A 17,814-nucleotide genomic window follows, 5' to 3' on the forward strand; every position below is an offset into this window, starting at 1 on the left:
GTGTCTTACACCTTTGTTCTTGCGAGTTCTTCTCGGACTTGTGAGGAAGATCTCTCTGAGGTCCCCTACTTCGTGCTCAATGGTTGCCAGCTTGGCTACGCCATTTTGTGTGGATTAGTCCCGGTTTGTGGTTCTGCGATCGTTCGGAGATCGAGTCGAAGTCCTCAAGGTTTCGGTGCCTTTCTCCCCGTCGCTTGGTCGCATCAAACCTTGGCAGGTATAAAGCTATTTACCCGCTATTCGCAGCAAACTTATCCTTGTTCTTGAACCTACTGTCGTGAAGATCGGGCCATCCTTGTGCTGGTTTGTATCGGCACCTATCATGTGGTAATCAGAGCTATTATTGTCACGGTAGGTTTGTTTATCTATCATTTGTTCCACTTATCTATTATTTGTTTACCATCTGTTACTGTTTTCATCCATCACATATATTTGTTTTGCCATATCCTATAGTCCGCTAAAAAGCCATACAAAAAAAATCCTATAGCCTTTTGTTGGTACTGATTATCTTGTGATGTTTGCACTCATCTTGTTGCTTGCTAGTCACCATCGTTGTTCTTCCACCGTACTCTTGTTAATTTTTTTTCCCACCCACCCTCCTCGTATGCTATCTTGTGTCTGCTGAAAAAGAAAGAGAAAGAAAACAAAAGAGAGATTAGAAAGAAAGAGTTGAAAAAAAAGTAAAAAAAGAAGAAGTTAAAAGGGGTTATATTGTGGATTGTGTAGCTGCAAATTTAATTTCAGATTCTCAAGTTTGTGGTGCCTGTGACAGCAACGTTTGCATCTTTTAAGGGCTTACACACTTGAATTTTTAGTACCATAATCCTCCCTTGAATAGCCACCTATAGCTCCACAAAAATCTGAAACCGGACCTCTCGTCTTGTATCCTTTCGATCACTTAATCACAGTTGCAGTACTGCCACATTAGCACACTCACAGTCCTTGAGAATGAGTAAGAACATTGGTAAGTAAGAGATGAGATTGTGTGACTCCACAAATTTTACCTATTCCACTTCCAATTGCATTTTTCTAACATGGCAGGATCTGATTCGAGTGTTCGTGGTGGTCATCATGGTTAGCAAGAACCTCCTGTTGCACGGGCTGAGCTACACCAACTACAAAACTCATTGTTGGAGGCCATAGAGAGGATGTTCAATGAACGTCTTCCCGCAGCGGGTGGTAGAGGTCCACATCAAGAAGAATCGGGAGATGAAAATTCTGGTTTTGGTAATGGATTTTATGACTGTTTCGGCAATGGTCATGGTGGTTGTGGTGGTGGACGGCGTGCTGATTTTCGTGATCAGCGCGGAGGAGGACATGGATGTGATCGTCATGTGCATTTTTGATGTTGAAAATTCAGGTTTTGGGGATGGATTTCATGATGATTTCAGAGGTCATGGTGGTGGTAGGCGTGCTGGTCACAATGATCGGCGTGCTGGAGGAGAATGCAGACATGGTCGTCGTGTTCACTTTGATGATGAAGAGGAAATTCATAGTGAATCTGAAAATAGGGAATATGGTGATAATGACAACCCTTTTGCTGACCATGGGCATTTTGGACAGCATCGTGATCGCCATCGAGGTGCTGGTCATGATGGAGGACATCATCGTGGTCGTCACAATAGGGATGATCCGGATAGCATTGCTCGAGTCAAGTTGAGTGTCTCTAAATTCAGTGGTAGAGAAGATGCAGATGCATATCTTGAGTGGGAAGAGCAATGTGATCAGATTTTCAGAGTGCATAATCTCTCTAATCAGAGATGTGTATATCTTGCTTCCGTTGAGTTCTCTGGTTATGCTCTCACTTGGTGGAATCAAATTTAAGAAAATCAGTTTGTGTTGGAACGTGAACATATCAACACAAGGGATGAGATGAAGAGAGTGATGAGAAGATGTTTTCTGCCATCAAATTATCAGCGTGACCTTCGCAATAGGTTGCAAAATCTGAAACAAGGATCAAAATCTATTGATGATTATTTCAAAGAGATGGAATTGCTCTTGGTGAGATATGGAATTAGAGAAGATGAAGAACCAAAAATGGCAAGATTTTTGAATGGTCTCAATGAAGAAATTTCAGGTTTTGTTGAGATGTTTCTATATAATAACTTGCAAGCTCTTGTGCAGCAAGCCATGCGCACTGAGAGAAAAATTTAGCAAGAGGGCCGACGGAGGTCATATGGTAGTCAATCTATTTCAGCTCCATGGCGTCGGCAGCAAGCTGGGACCTCTGTTGTTGGAGGCCGATCTCAAGGTGCTGCAGCAAGGCCTGCTCCATCTATTAGTGCTACAAAGATGGCGGTTTCTACTGCATCTTCACCTGCAATTCAGCAAGAAAAACGACGTTCTACTACAAGTACAGCAGCCCTCTCTGTTGCATCAGCGGCTGCATCATCTTCACATAGCCGAAGCATTGTTGGTCACAAGTGTCAAGGTCGTGGACATGTTGCTGCTCAAGGTCCTAGTCGAAGAACCATGGTTGTAAATGAGCTTGGTGAATGGGAATTTGGAAGTGAAGAAGAAGATGCACCACGCTATGATGAGGAAATTGAAAATGATGAGAATGAGATCCAACCTGAAGAAGGTGATGATAAATGCTTCATTTCTCGGGAAGTGCTTAGTGTTACTGCTGTGAAAGGAGAAGAATGGACAGCGGCACAATCTTTTCCATACTCGAGGCATGATCAAGGATAAATTATGCAGAATCATTGTTGATAATGGCAGCTGCAATAATATTGCAAGTCAAGAATTGGTTGAGAGAATGGGACTAAAACAACAACGCCATCCATCTCCATACAAAATGCAGTGGCTTAATGAGTGTGGTGTGTTGCGTGTGACCAATATGGTGACCGTTCCTTTCTCCATTGGAAGATACAATGATCAAGTCGAGTGTGATGTGGTGCCAATGCAAGCTTGTCAATTGTTATTGGGAAGACCTTGGTTGTATGATCGTGATGTTCAGATTTGTGGTCGATCCAATAAAGTTGTTCTCATGTACAAAGGAGACCGAATCACTTTGCTTCCTTTGCCACCGGAGGAGATTTCGAATGATGATCTGAAAAGAAAATAGCGAGAGAGTGAGAAACAATTACGAGTGACCCACAAACATAGTGAGGGAGTGTTTACAAAGCCAAACAAAACTCCACAGCTGCAAAGAACCGAGCCAAAGGGAAAAGAGGGTTTAGTGATGATGGCTAAGAAAGGGGATTTAAAAGAATTGAGTGAACCCAATACCATGTTCTTTGTACTCCTGTACAAGGACAATTTTCTTTCCACTAACGACTTACCCTCTACTTTACCTAGTGTTGTTTTTGATGTGTTACAGGATTATGAAGATGTGTTTCCAGAGGAAGTACCACCTGGGCTGCCACCAAATAGAGGGATTGAGCATCAAATCGATCTTGTTCCAGGTGCTTCACTCCCTAACCGTGCTCCTTATCGCACAAATCCAGAGGAGACAAAAGGAATTCAGCGCCAAGTGCAAGAGCTCATCAACAAAGGTTATGTGAAGGAAAGTCTCTCACCTTGTGTTGTTCCTATTCTTTTAGTTCCAAAGAAAGATGGTTCATGGAGAATGTGTGTTGATTGCCGAGCTATAAATAACATCACAATAAGGTATAGACACCCCATACCTAGGCTTGATGACATGCTTGATGAGCTTAGTGGTGCTATTATTTTTACAAAAATTGACTTAAGAAGTGGCTATCATCAAATCAGAATGAAAGGAGATGAGTGGAAAACAGCTTTCCAAACCAAGTTTGGGCTCTATGAATGGTTGGTAATGCCTTTTGGATTGACTAATGCACCTAGTACATTCAAGAGATTGATGAATCATGTGCTTAGGACTTTCATTGGAAAATTTGTTGTTGTTTACTTTGATGATATCTTGATTTACAGCAAGTCTCTTGATGAACATGTTGAACATATAAAATGTGTGTTTGTTGTTTTGAGGAAGGCATGATTTGTATGCTAACCTTGAAAAGTGCACATTTTGCACCGACATGGTAGTCTTTCTTGGCTTTGTTGTTTCAGCTCATGGCGTGAAGGTGGATGAGGAAAAGATCAAGGCTGTTCGTGAGTGGAAGCCTCCACAAAATGTGAGCCAAGTGCGAAGCTTCCTTGGACTCGCCGGCTTCTACCATCGGTTTGTGAAAGATTTCAGTTCCATTGCTGCCCCAATAAATGCGTTGACAAAGAAGGATGTACCATTCCAATGGGGTGAACCACTGAAGCGCCCCGATCCGAAGATCAAGGCTAAACCATGTATTAATTACCGAATAAGGTCTCCGGCATAATACATGTTACATCAAGTGGAGTCCAGAGTCATACAGAGCTTTATTTAACACGTACATGAGGAGTAAAGTGACAACACAAAGCTACACAGAACAACCATAGGATAACAACTAGCATAACGACATGCAGGACTAGCGCTTCATCCATCACGGCTCCACTCGATCAGCTTGGGTGCGGACACGATCTACTCGTAGTCTTCTGGCACAAAGTCAGGATCCTCTGGAGAGAAATCAACAGGGGTGAGTACAAAAGTACTCAGCAAGCTCCACCTCGCCCTACGGGAGGGGAAATGACATGCACGACGCACATTGAGCAAAATGCATTAGCAATACAACTAATGATATGCAACACCTTCCCAACACAACCCACAATAGGTAGCTCACTAGTTGTTAGGACCACACCGTAGCCTGCCCATACCGTGGACACGGACCATTCGAATGGATTATACACTCTGCAGAGGTCGTACACTGTACCCACACGCTCGGCTGCCCGAACGGACAACCGACATAGCCGACACCCAGCCGTGGCTCAACCCCGACTAGTCGCCCCCAAACCCTCGGGTCTGGACCAATCCAGGTCTCACCCCAAAACATATCCACCTCGGACGACTACCAAGTTAGCCAGTGGGATTAGGCTAGGGTTTGCCCATACAAACTCATGTGGTCGTACTGAAAATAAGCTAGGTGAGATGTCAAAACAACTCGGTCCTTATGGTTCACCAGGGCAGCAATCATCCCTCAACATATCAACTCGAGCCTACCACCACGGTAGCACTCACCTGCCAGTCTACCACCACGGTAGCGCCGGCTCCAGCATACCCAGCTGCCCTAGCCTCATCCAAAACCCTTCATATCCTAGTCTCAACTCTGGATATGCATAACTACTCATATGCATGTATGAGCACACTCAATCACTCAAGTACTGGTATATGTAATCGATCCTAGACCCAGGCTACAGCTAAACGTCCTCACATGGATGCAACCGCTCACGTAGGGGTCGATGAAACTTGCCTTCGCTTGCGTACGCGTCGGCGGCGGCGGCTTCCTGCTCGTGGTACGGGTCTTCTGGCTCCTTGGCAGGCTCCTCCTCGGTCACTCCGTGATCTACGGGCGAAAACGGCACAACCGGCAAACAAACACAAGCAAGCAATAAGCTCAAATGGAGATGAAAATAGGAGGAATAGATAATATATGATTTGGGGAGAGTTTAGGAAAAAGAGTTTCGTGAAAAGGAGTTGATATGAAGGAGATATTGAGTTTACAGTATTGATTGGTAGAATGATTTGGATTAAGTGCTCACGGCCTGGGGGTGTTTTGGGCCTTTATTAGTGGAGTTAATGGTCGGGGGAGCTGCCTGCCATCTCACCTTGGCGTGGAACAGCTCGAGGAAGAGGATCAATTATTGGAGCTTCGTTTCGTGAGTGAGCTGGGCTCGGGAGGAGTGGTTCAGCTGGTGGAGCGAAGCGGCTCGGTGCGCTTGGGCTGGTGACGGGGCTCGTCACGGCCTTGCTCCTTTTATAGGCGAGGAGAGCAGCGTGGGCTGCGGTAGCTCGCCGTCAACGCGAACAGTGGCAGCACTGAAGGCGCGAGCGCCGAGGCGGCAAAGCCGGCGAGGGCGCTGCAGCGGCGTGGGCGAGGTGGGGACGTGGGGGTGGGCGGCACGGCATGGTGCCGGCGGCAGTGCGCGGTCCCGTCGTGGGGCCGGCGTGTCGCGCGTGCGCGAGCGAGGGCGAGCGGGTGAGGCGGTTCGGCGGAAAAAAGATCTCGGCCAGCACTGTTCGTGGCGACCCCGATTTTTTTAGCGAGGTGGGTGCTGCCATGACGGGTCTTTTCAAGGTCAATGGTGTGGGTACTCTATGGTTTCCAGAGAATGATGAAGTTATGGCAAAGGAGGTAGGCGCTGTCATGATTGTCTGGGAATTATGGCATGGTACGGTGACTTGAGAGGCTTTTATGGAAAGAGACGAGATGATTTTTGTCGTGGGTGCAAGCATGCGTATGCTGGTTACTGGAGGGAACGAATGTACTAACGCAAGGCAAGAGTATAAAATAGTTTACCTAGTAGTTATGTAATACCTCGTATAACGTTAGTATTATTTTACGTTACTAGTTTAATTGCAACATAAGTTTTATTTTAGTGATTGTTGGAAATTGAGGTGGCCCTACTAAGTTGAGGATCTACACCAACTCACTTCAGAGTCGGTCAGCTTCTAGTTACTTAGTGTACCGGGTCCTTTTGACGGCAGAGCCACCTTTTGCTTCCGGGAGGCAGAGCCTACCAACAGATGAAGCTGGCTTCCGGGTGGCAGAGCCAACCTTCGATGAAGCCCAGACCCTTTTGTGATCCCGGGTGGCAGAGCCAATCTTCGATGGATCACAACTTATACACTAAGTACTTAAATTTAACCGGAAGACTAACACTTATAAGACGCTTACCTTATTGAAGGAACAAAGGAACACACACCTACATACTCTACCTATGCTCACTTCTACCATGCCCTTGGATGTGTGTGGGATGGAGTGGAGTAGTATGGCATGGCAAGGGGTGGCACCCTCCTTATATAGGCACCCATACCCTCTTGGATGAGTGACACATGTCACACTCTAGGAGGTTCCCTACAAATATCTAAGTTCCCTACAAATATCTAATTCTAGAAAATTCTAAATTTTACCATGGCAAGAAAATATCCAAGCTTCTTGTCTTCTTATGATTTTTGTGGAACATTCTAGAACCTTGTCATGGTGAACAAAATTACGCCATGGTTTATCCTTATTTTTATAGAACCTTCTAGAAGTTTGCATTATAAATTTCAACACTCCCCCTTAATCGTGATGAAAACTGGGATGTTACAAGCACAAGAGAAGGCATTTGAAGAGCTGAAAACGAAGTTGACAACAGCCCCACTACTTGCACTTCCAGATTTTGGTAAGACCTTTGAAATTGAATGTGATGCAAGTGGTGTAGGGATTGGAGGCGTGCTCATGCAGGAAGGAAGACCTATTGCATACTTCAGTGAAAAGCTAAGTGGTCAACTCTAAACTACTCCATTTATGATAAAGAATTGTATGTTCTTGTGAGGAGTTTGGAGACTTGGCAACACTATCTTTTATCTAAGGAATTTGTGATCCATTCAGACCATGAATCTTTGAAACATCTTAAAGGTCAACTAAAACTGAACCAAAGACATGCTAAATGGAGTGAACTCATTGAATCTTTTTCTTACATTGTCAAGTACAAGAAAAGAAAAGATAATGTTGTTGCTGATACTTTGTCTAGACGTCATGCTTTACTCTCACAACTTGATTCTAAAATTCTTGGGCTGGAAAGTATTAACAATTTGTGTGCAACTGACACATGCTTTGCTTAACCATTTTCGAAATGTTGTGATGGCAAGGACTGGGAAAAGTTCCATTTGCATGATGGATTTTTGTTTCGAGCTAACAAACTTTGCATTCCAGATTGCTCTGTTCGTCTAATGCTTTTGCAGGAAGCTCATGCCGGTGGACTTATGGGCCATTTTGGAGCGAAGAAAACGGAGCAAGTGTTAGCTGATCATTTCTTTTGGCCAAAGATGCGGCGAGATGTAGAGAGACATGTTCTTCACTGCGAAACCTGCCACAAAGCTAAGTCACGGTTGAACCCTCATGATTTATATACCCCATTGCCTATTCCTAGTGTTCCATGGGAAGACATTTCTATGGACTTTGTTCTTGGTTTACCTTGAACCAAGAGGGGGAGGGATTCAATCTTTGTTGTGGTTGATCATTTTAGCAAAATGGCACACTTTATTCCTTGTCATAAGAGCGATGATGCTTCACACATTGCTGAATTATTTTTCAGAGAAATTGTGCGTCTACATGGAGTGCCACGTACCATTGTATCGGATCGTGACACCAAGTTCTTGAGTTACTTTTGGAAGACTTTGTAGGGTAAACTTGGGACAAAGCTATTGTTCTCCACAACATGTCATCCACAAACTGATGGGCAAACCGAAGTTGTGAACCTCACGTTGTCAACAATGCTGCGAGCTGTTCTTAAGAACTTGAAACTATGGGAAGAAAGCTTGCCTCATGTGGAATTTGCATACAACGGGGCGGTACACTTGACCACTAAATTTTGTCCATTTGAGATTGTATATGGTTTCAAATCTACTGCTCCCATCGATTTTTTGCCTTTGCCTATGCAGGAACGTGTGAATTTTGATGCAAGCAAGAGAGCAGAATTTGTCAAGAATATTCATGATCGAGCTATAGCAAATATTGAGAAGATGACCAAGATGTATGAGAAGCGCGCCAACAAGGGTCGCAAGAAGATGTTAATTGAACCAGGAGATTTGGTTTGGGTGCCCCTACGGAAGGATCGCTTTCTTGAACAATGCAAGAGCAAGTTGCAGCCACGAGCTGATGGTCCATTCAAAGTGCTTCGCAAGATCAATGACAACGCATATGAGATTGATCTTTCCGGTTCTTATGGTGTGAGTTCAAGCTTCAATGTCGCCAATTTGTCTCCATTCTTTGGAGTAGAAGAGTCGAGGATGACTCCTTTTCAAGAGGGGGAGGATGTTGAGGACATGCCCCTAGAGGCTACTCAAGTTATACATAAACATGTTTATGATGGACTAATTACACGAAGCCGTGCAAAACTACTCCAAAAAGAGGTGAACTCACTCCTATCTGAAACTAACTTCAATATATTTGAGGATGTTATACTGCCTAAATATTCTACTTTGATTCTACTTAGGCATATACATAAGGAAGATTGGAACATCAAGCAATCAGGCAACCAATTCACGTCAACCAGTTCGGACTAGTCCGAACCTGTTCGGACAGCCAGATCGGAACAACCAGATCGGACCAGCCAATTCGGACCACCAGTTCGGATCACCAAAAGAAACACCCATAACTCTTGATTCCCGAAAGATCTGAAGGCCCATGAGTACCCGTTGGAAAGCTTATGAAGTCTACTTTCCAACCCAACAAGTTCCACGTCATTTTGACTTCCCAATCAGGATTTATGGTCGAATCATTGAAGACTGCTTAGAATGTCAAAAGTCTGTCCGAGGATTTATCTTGCTCAAATTTCCCGTACAAGTCTGTACCATTCTATAATGTTTCATGGTGCATGCTACACATGTCTGGAAAGCTTATAAAGTCTAGTTTCACACCCAATAAACGGCTTATTGTTTCGACTTCCGAGTAGGGAGAAATGATCATTTTACTGAAGACTGCGCAGAAGCCCAGGAGACGCGCGGGAATTGAAGATGATCTCGTGAATGCTTCACCTGTTGGCCTTCCATCTTCCAACGTGGAGACTTCAGTTCATACCTACCTAGGAGGGTTGTTCCTAGTATAAATATCCCCTATGTGTACTCAGAAAAAAAAACTTTTGATCATTTGATAAACCGATATGGTATTCCAGCTGATTTGCTGATGAGTGTCTTAAACCTTTGTTCTTGCGAGTTCTTCTCGGACTTGTGAGGAAGATCTCTCTGAGGTCCCTACTTCGTGCTCAACGGTTGCCAGTTCGGCTGCGCCGTTTTGTGTGGATTAGTCCCAGTTTGTGGTTCTGCGATTGTTCGGAGATCGAGTCGAAGTCCTCAAGGTTTCGGTGCCTCTATCCCCGTCGCTTGGTCGCATCCAATCTTGGCAGATATAAAGCTATTTACCCGCTGTTCGCTGCAAACTTATCCTTGTTCTTGAACCTACTGTCGTGAAGATCGGGCCATCCTTGTGCTGGTTTATATCGGCACCTATCAGGTGGTGACAACACTGTTGGTCCTTAGTAGCCCTCCACATTCGTATATAGCGTAGAGCCGTTGGTCGGAGTCTCCTGACTATTTCAGGGGTAAGCCGGTGCCCGAAGCGAGTATCTAGCCCGAGAGATCGACCTTAACTCATTTCTAGTACTACCTCAGGAATTCTCTCTATCCTCGCCACTTATTTTGGTGTGTCCTCGGACCGACTTAGATAGAAGTTAGTGCACACATGTTCTCTGTGGATACGATAACCCTTAAATACTCACGGGTGAAAGCTACAACGGAATTCGTGCGCTTGCGGATTTATTCGCAGTAGTTAAAATACTCAATACAGGTTCAATATAAGGAGTAAAAGCAGCCATAATGTTATTCAAAACTGGTCTATAAATCTTCTAAAATGGTTTATATATACTGTGAGCTAGTTTTAAAAGTAGTTCATAAGTCTAGCAGAGGTAAACGCTATGTTCGCTTGGCTGTAGCTGATGACTGGTGCTGATTTGTTATGAGAGAATAGTAGTGCTGACTGGCTAGTAGCTAGTGGCTGGTGCTGATTTAGTATGAGAGAACAATATTGCTGGTTGGTTGGCTGACAAGCCAAGCGAACACAGTGAAAATAGTCTATAGTGCTATTACCCACCCATAAGCTTAAAATATAATTTCTATCTCTCTCTTTTCTCCTCGCCAGCCTGGTTTATATGTATTCTGCATGGGTATGTATAAATATTACTATTTAACTCAATATTATTGGTGTTCTACTAGTTTATGGTCTGCTAGTAAAAGGCTTACCTTAAAGATTGGTTGGACCATATACATTGGTGTTGCCCTAAGATGATCCTAATTACAGTAACAAATATTTTTAATTATTTCAATTTTCATAAATATAGATTTGATCAAATTTAAAATTATTTGACAGAATACGAGAGTTGCATTTTTTCCGGAAGAATCTGGAGAGATTTTTTTGGTTCAATACGTCCTCTTTGCTGCGCCACCACAAAAGAGCAGAATATCTTCGGGAACCCAACCACCTCACACTGCCACCAGGGCCCGCCGCATCCGGTCCCACCGTCAGCCTCACGGGCCCTCCGCCGTCCCGGCGTCGGCAGCCGAGCCGCCTCCACAAATAGCCCCACCGCGCAGGCAGATCACACGGAACCGAACAATCTCTCCCCACTACCAACCTCTTCCCGTGCGCTCGCCTCATCGCCTGCCCTGCCAGTCGCTCCGGTTGCTCGTTTCGCCTGCCTCCCCACGTCTGGACTCCTCGTTCGCCGCGGCGTCAACGCGGCTTCCTTCCCGCGGTCTCTCCGCCTCCGCCTCCCAGATCCGGCGCCCATGGCGAGGAACCCGGGCTGCACCGTCTTCATAGGTGAGATCTCCCCACCCCACCCGCCGCTCCAGGCCCGAGTCGGCGGCTGCCGCGGCGACTCCCGCGTAGTTTCAGCTTCCTTCGAATTTTCCTTCTCCTCGAAATTTCCGGTGATTAGGTGTAGGTTTGCGGGGATTAGTGGCCTAACCTTCGCGAGGTCGCTGTCCACGCGCTTATCCCCTCGCGGACGGGGTGGCGGCGCCTTTTTTTTTTTACTCCCGCCCCCAAATTGGGACATTTCGTACTTGCTCCTCTGGTCTGCTATTGGTTTGATTCGATTAGTAGATTTTGTTCGCGTTGCCTTCGAGGTTCGGTCTCTGTCCCGCGCATGAGCTGGCAACTGTTTGTTAGGATAATATCGTGGGTTTCGCCTTGTAATTTGGGGCTCAATCAAATGAAATGGTGGTTTGCTACGGTAATCTGTTCCCTGGGTTCCGCGCTGCCCTCCCCGATTCTTTTATCCGCTAGGTGGTTGCGCACTTAAGAGTTAGGAATTAGGATCCCCGTATAACAAGAGCTTTGCCCCCAAACATGATTTAGATTTTATCTGGCTTAATTGTTTGAGCTTCGCTTTAAATTTGCCGATGAAAACGCCTAATGAACTTAGAAATCTCTTGCTTGTAAGTAAATGTTTCTTGGTGCGCATCACTGGAAGTTGTCATCAGGGTATTGGAGCTATTCTTGTTATGCCATCATGTTGCATTTCATTCTTTAGTTGTTGACCGTAGCCCATGAGTTGTAATCAGTTACAATGAAGATCTTAATCCTTGGACCCTTTGAAGGAATTGACAAACATTGCCTATTATGTTCTTTGTTTGACTAGCAGGTGTTCTCAGCCTGTTTGCTTGTTAGTTGCTTTGTCCTGTCTAGCATCTCTATGAATTCCTTTTTGCGATGCTATGGGTAGCTTCATGTCTATGTTATGCTATTTTTATCCTGGTATCCTACATGGTTGTTGCCTGTTATGCAGTGTTGTTGCCACTTTACCTATCGATTACTTTGTTACTCTACATGTTTTTGTTGTCGGACATGGTAGCTTACCCTCTTCATTGTATTTTCTTAAATAGGTAACTTGGATGACAGGGTTCCTGAGAGGGTTCTGTATGAGATTCTTATTCAGGTAGGTCGAGTTGTAGACCTACACATACCTCGTGACAAGGAAACTAGTCGGCCAAAAGGTTATGCTTTTGCTGAGTATGAATCAGAGGAGATTGCCCAGTATGCTGTTAAGCTATTTTCTGGCCTTGTTCGACTTCATAATAAAACACTTAGATTTGCGGTGCGTTTCTTTTTGCTCTCGCATTTTATATAAGTTATTGTAGTGTAGCTGAACTGTTGAATGTTATTGTTTTTTCATGGTATATATCTGTTATGCACTGAACATTAATTGTGTGTGTGTTGGGACTCAACCTTTGCCCAACCCAAGTTGGGGTTCTTGCTCTTACTATATTTCTGAATATTACCAAAAGACTAAGCTCTGAAATTGTTGTACTTTTTGGACAGATGTCTGGGCAAGACAAACCCTCATCAAATAGCAATATGCCTGTAACTCCTAGGTTAAACCCTCTACCAACACCAAAGCCTCCTCATCTTATGAGGTCTAGTGATACTCCTGCATCACAGCAAACAGTAGTGAATGGCAGGATTGCAGGGTATGGTATCTCACCAAGTCATTCATATGACACACATTCTCAAGGTGAGCAACTTCTTTTTTCGCATTTTTGGAACGTGAAACATTTAATGTTGAAATTCATGTTAAAAGCTTATAATTCCCTTTTCTACCAGCATCATCAAGTGGGTTACCAAGTAGAGGACTAAGCAATGGTACATATGAGAATAGTAGACGTGTATTGGATTCTGTTCTGAATGATGCTAGCCGTCAAGGTACCAGGGAACCAGTTCCATACCCGTCCTACTAGCAAGTTGAGGTCCAGTGACGGTAACTTGATATGCTGACAGAATAGGCCACTGAAGCCATTGTCTGTTGTCTCAGCCATCTATGAGGTTATCTCTGTACTCACCATTCCATGCCTGTAAATATGGGTTATGGTGGTAGGGCATATGCTTATCTTTTCGGTTGTTCTGTTGTGCTTTACATTGTGGTGAGAGTTTTGCCTGCTGAGGTTAGGTTCCATCTCGTACTCTAGTGATCAAGGTCTTACCTCCACAAATGTGATTGTACTAGGAATTACCATGTTTCTAGTTACATGAATAGGTGGCAAAACTTTGCAGTTCCTGTTTACATTAAATGTCGCTACCTGTTTCTCGTGTTATAGGAGTGTGTTTGTGTTTAAGATATGAGTATTTGGTGGATTTTGTTTATCACCCTGTTGAATCTGTATTATGTTGGACATCAGAAGGGGAAATGTTGTTTAAAAGAAAAGAAATCTACCCTCAAATTATGATGATGTCCGTTTATATGAATCTTTGGTTTATATATGATTTTTTTGCTTGAGCTGTGTGTCCGTGGCAGCAACAGGCTTTCATTAATTCACAACAGGCTCTTCGGTAATCAGGCCATACCTTCTCTGTTACATGGTTGCTTTGGTCCGGCATTTGCAAGTTGATCTGTTGTCACTTACAAGTTCAGTAGCGTAGCGTGGAAGTTGTTACTGCTGGACTCACTTAGCTGGTGAATTATCTAGCTATTGCATTGTTCCAATGTTACTGCATTCACTTGAGTTGTAATCTTGTTGGTGACCCTGCATTGTTGATCAAGATGGGTCAGATGCTATTCATTTCTTATCAGGTTGTCTTTGGAAGCTCCATGCATGTGGTTGTGAGTTCGACCACATGGAATTTAAAAGGAAATCTGCCCCGTTGGAGCTCCAAATTGCAGGCTACCAGATTTTCGAAGGATTTAATTTGTGATACTTTTTTTAGAATCAAGGTTTCCCCGCTTTATTTCAGAGAAACAAAGCGCACAGAAGAATTTGTCATACTGGAGGTCAGCCTATGAGATCAATTTGGGTTCAAGAATTGTAGTTGGACAATTATATGGCATAATGATACTACCTTACGGTGTAACTATGCCCCTTGCAATCGGCAAGTTCATTTGAACCTTCGTGCCGACCTCCACCTGCTGGTATGTCTTTTTCTGCAGTGGGGCTGCAGGCTGTCTTTTTGTTCTTGCACACTGAAGGATAGAATAGTCGTTGTGTGAACCAATTTTTACTGAGGTCGCTCTGCTACCTGCAATTTGGAGATCGTTTACACCCAACAGCCAAAGTTTGCTTGCAGTGAGCTGAGACCTTCGGCACGTTCTTTGGCAACGTTGGTGCAGGGCAGCACTTGATTGACTGCATTGAACTTTGGTAATGAGTTGGTATACTTGGGCGTGTGCCGCAAAGCTTCCCAGTATGCAGAGAATCTCATGAACGTCGTATTTAGTGTGCATTGTAAGTTATTTATTGCTAATACCACATCTGCCATTGAAATCTGATGTTTGACTGTCTGACATGCTATGTGAACTACTTGTAAAGTCCATCTATCCCAGTAGTGCGATGTCGTCCTTGCAGGCTTCTTTTTCTGCTTCTTCTGCCGATTCAGTTTCACCTGTGTTGATTGGATTATCTGGAAATAAATGCTTAACCGCTTATCCAGTACACCCTGATACACTGTCACGGCAGAAGCGCGGTCCGTGGAAGAATACTGGCAAGGCGTTCGATCACGAGACGAACCATCGATCATCTCCTGTGCCCCTGTGTCCTGGTAGCCTAATCGTGGCATCCTAAGCTAGCTCATACTCCCAGCATGAGTGACGAGCCGCCCCAAGTCCTCACGCCAAAGTGCCTTGCCAACTGAACCCGGTTCGCCGTGCAGGCAATGGCATCGGGAAGGCAGGTAGCCGGCGTGTTCCGCGCGCGATGATCCGAGCGCCTGCCCATTGCGCATTTCCCCGCCCCGCCCCCTCCGACAGCGCCAGCAGGCAGCAGGTCCTCGGATCCACCGCGCGCCTGCGAGCTTTGAGATTTCTAGAGCACCTGGGAACGAAGCCGCCGCGACCATGGTATGTAGCGCGTGAATGGAGTCGGCCTGAGATCCTGAGCGTCCCTCTCTGTGTATGTGTGCGTGCGTTCCTCATCAGACTGCTCGTGCCGGCGTTGCAGGCGCTGACGGAGAGGCAGCCGCAGCCGGAGAAGAAGGCGCCGCGGGCGAGGCTGATGTCCGGGAAGGCCGTCGTCATGCTGTGCGCCACGAGCTTCTTCGTCGGGCTGCTGCTCAGCGGCCGTACGGGGCTTCTGACGCCGCCGTCGAGCGACCCCTCCGGTCAGGGCTCCAGGATCCATCTCTTCGCCGACGACTGCGACCAAAGCAGGCGTGTAAGTCTGCAAGCTCGCGATGAACGCTCATAGTATCGTAACAATTCTTTTTCCTGGGCACCCAACCATACGCTGCGCATGAAATGGTTTAATTTTTGCTCCCCTTTCAGAAGCTGGAGGACGGCAAGCCGAACGACATCATGAAGGAGGTGTCAAGAACGCACCAAGCGATCCAGTGAGTCGCCCAGTAGTACAGTCTTATTTCTCCACTTGAAAGTTGAAATCAACGTGCCGGCCGTGCGTTTGGATGGATCCTGACCACCGTATGTACGTGCACCGCCGCGTGCGTGTGTGCCATGCCCAGGTCCCTGGACAAGTCGGTGTCGTCGCTGGAGATGGAGCTGGCCGTAGAGCGCGCCAGGCAGAACGGCGGCCTGGGCGTGGCGGCGCCGTCGAGGGGCCTCCCGAAGGCGTTCGTGGTGGTGGGCATCAACACGGCCTTCAGCAGCAAGAGGCGCCGCGACTCGCTGCGGGACACCTGGGTGCCCCGGGGCGACAGGCTGCGGCGGCTGGAGAAGGAGAAGGGCGTCGTGGTCCGCTTCGTGATCGGGCGCAGCGCGACGCCCGGCGGCGCGCTGGACCGCGCCGTCGACGCCGAGGCCGCGGCGACGGGGGACTTCCTGCGGCTGGACCACGTCGAGGGCTACCACGAGCTGTCCGGCAAGACGCGGGCCTACTTCGCCACCGCCGTCGCCACCTGGGACGCCGACTTCTACGTCAAGGTCGACGACGACGTGCACGTCAACCTGGGGATGCTGGCGGCCAGGCTCGCCAGGCACCGGGCCAGGCCCAGGGTCTACGTCGGCTGCATGAAGTCCGGCCCCGTCCTCTCGCAGAAGTAAGCTAGCCCACGATCGATCGAGCATCGTGATTGTTCCGACGAAAAATAAAAACAAAAAACGGACGCCGTGCACGGTTGCATATGCAGGGGCCTGAAGTACCACGAGCCGGAGTACTGGAAGTTCGGCGACGAGGGGAACAAGTACTTCCGCCACGCCACGGGCCAGATCTACGCCGTCTCCAGGGACCTCGCCTCCTACATCTCCATAAACCAGTAAGCGTGTCTCCATCAATATCTATGTGTCTGTCAGCATCGTCCCGGCCGTTTGGCGAGGGCCAACGGCGACGGCGACCGACCATGTGCGCGCGTGTGTGCTTACGCGCGGCGGAACGACGCGCAGGCCGATCCTGCACCGGTTCGCGAACGAGGACGTGTCGCTCGGCGCCTGGCTCCTCGGGCTGGAGGTCGAGCACGTCGACGACCGCAGCCTCTGCTGCGCCACGCCGCCAGGTACACAATAGCTTCTTGCATTAGCCACCTGATCTCGCCGCGCCTGCTGAGCCCATGCATGCGGCGGCGGGTGCCGCTGTACATGTTGGTTTTGGCTCTTGATCGATGCTCACACTGCAGACTGCGAGTGGAAGAAGCAGGCCGGGAACGTGTGCGCGGCGTCCTTCGACTGGCCGTGCAGCGGCATCTGCAAGTCGCCGGAGAGGATGAGGGCCATCCACAGCGCCTGCGGCGAGGGCGACGGCGCCGTCTGGAGCGCCGCCGCCGCCGCCATCTGATCCCGTCCCCGATGGTCCTGGTCCACCAACTGCATGATGAGCACCAGCTAGAGCCTTTTTTGCAAAGTTTTTCTTTTTGTTAATTTCCATCTAGAATTTTCTGGAACTCTCGGGTGGAACCCATGCGGCGCTGTCTGAGAATTCAGGATCATGTGATAGGCAAACAAACAGGTGGTGGTTGCAGCATGTTGCCTGCATGTGCTTGTGGAATCGATCAAAGGATTGAGTGCTGTTTCGCCCTGCTACATTGCAAGGGATTTTGCAAGGGTACGAGCTCAATCGCACTGCTCTGCCTCTGCTCCATCTGGTAGGAGGCTGCCTACCTGTAGGTCCTGCCAACCAATCGAAGCGTACGTGAAGTTTTTTCCCTCTCCAGGAATGGTGACGGCATCAAATGCCGAATTAGAGGTTGTATTATACCCAATGGTCAATGTCTGTAGGTTGCTTTCTCTTCAGGTCCCTCCTCACGGATCACCCTTCTCTTCTCTTACATGCAATAAAACAAAATTAAT

The 17,814-nt window shown here is 46.9% G+C and overlaps 2 protein-coding genes across 3 annotated transcripts; both read left to right on the top strand.

Annotated features, from left to right (window-relative positions):
• The first annotated feature begins 11,177 nt into the window (after positions 1-11,177).
• Positions 11,178-14,475, top strand: LOC120665398 (spliceosome-associated protein 49-like). 2 transcript variants are annotated; one of them, XM_039944957.1, is made up of 4 exons: positions 11,178-11,411; positions 12,479-12,531; positions 12,915-13,107; positions 13,197-14,475. In XM_039944957.1, exons 1-4 carry the CDS (start codon positions 11,378-11,380, stop codon positions 13,328-13,330), a joined length of 414 nt encoding a protein of 137 aa, XP_039800891.1. In that variant the 5' UTR covers positions 11,178-11,377; the 3' UTR covers positions 13,331-14,475. The 2 variants fall into 2 exon arrangements, with proteins under 2 accessions (XP_039800891.1, XP_039800890.1); XM_039944956.1 differs by having other exon boundaries at positions 11,181-11,411; positions 12,479-12,690.
• Positions 14,476-14,863: 388 nt separating this feature from the next.
• LOC120665397 (probable beta-1,3-galactosyltransferase 8) lies at positions 14,864-17,814 on the top strand. The gene is made up of 7 exons (XM_039944955.1): positions 14,864-15,420; positions 15,521-15,733; positions 15,844-15,908; positions 16,038-16,571; positions 16,662-16,787; positions 16,915-17,024; positions 17,145-17,814. Exons 1-7 carry the CDS (start codon positions 15,418-15,420, stop codon positions 17,300-17,302), a joined length of 1,209 nt encoding a protein of 402 aa, XP_039800889.1. The 5' UTR covers positions 14,864-15,417; the 3' UTR covers positions 17,303-17,814.

The sequence above is a fragment of the Panicum virgatum genome, chromosome 3N (genome assembly GCF_016808335.1).
Source record: "Panicum virgatum strain AP13 chromosome 3N, P.virgatum_v5, whole genome shotgun sequence".
In the NCBI taxonomy this organism is placed as follows: domain Eukaryota; kingdom Viridiplantae; phylum Streptophyta; class Magnoliopsida; order Poales; family Poaceae; genus Panicum; species Panicum virgatum.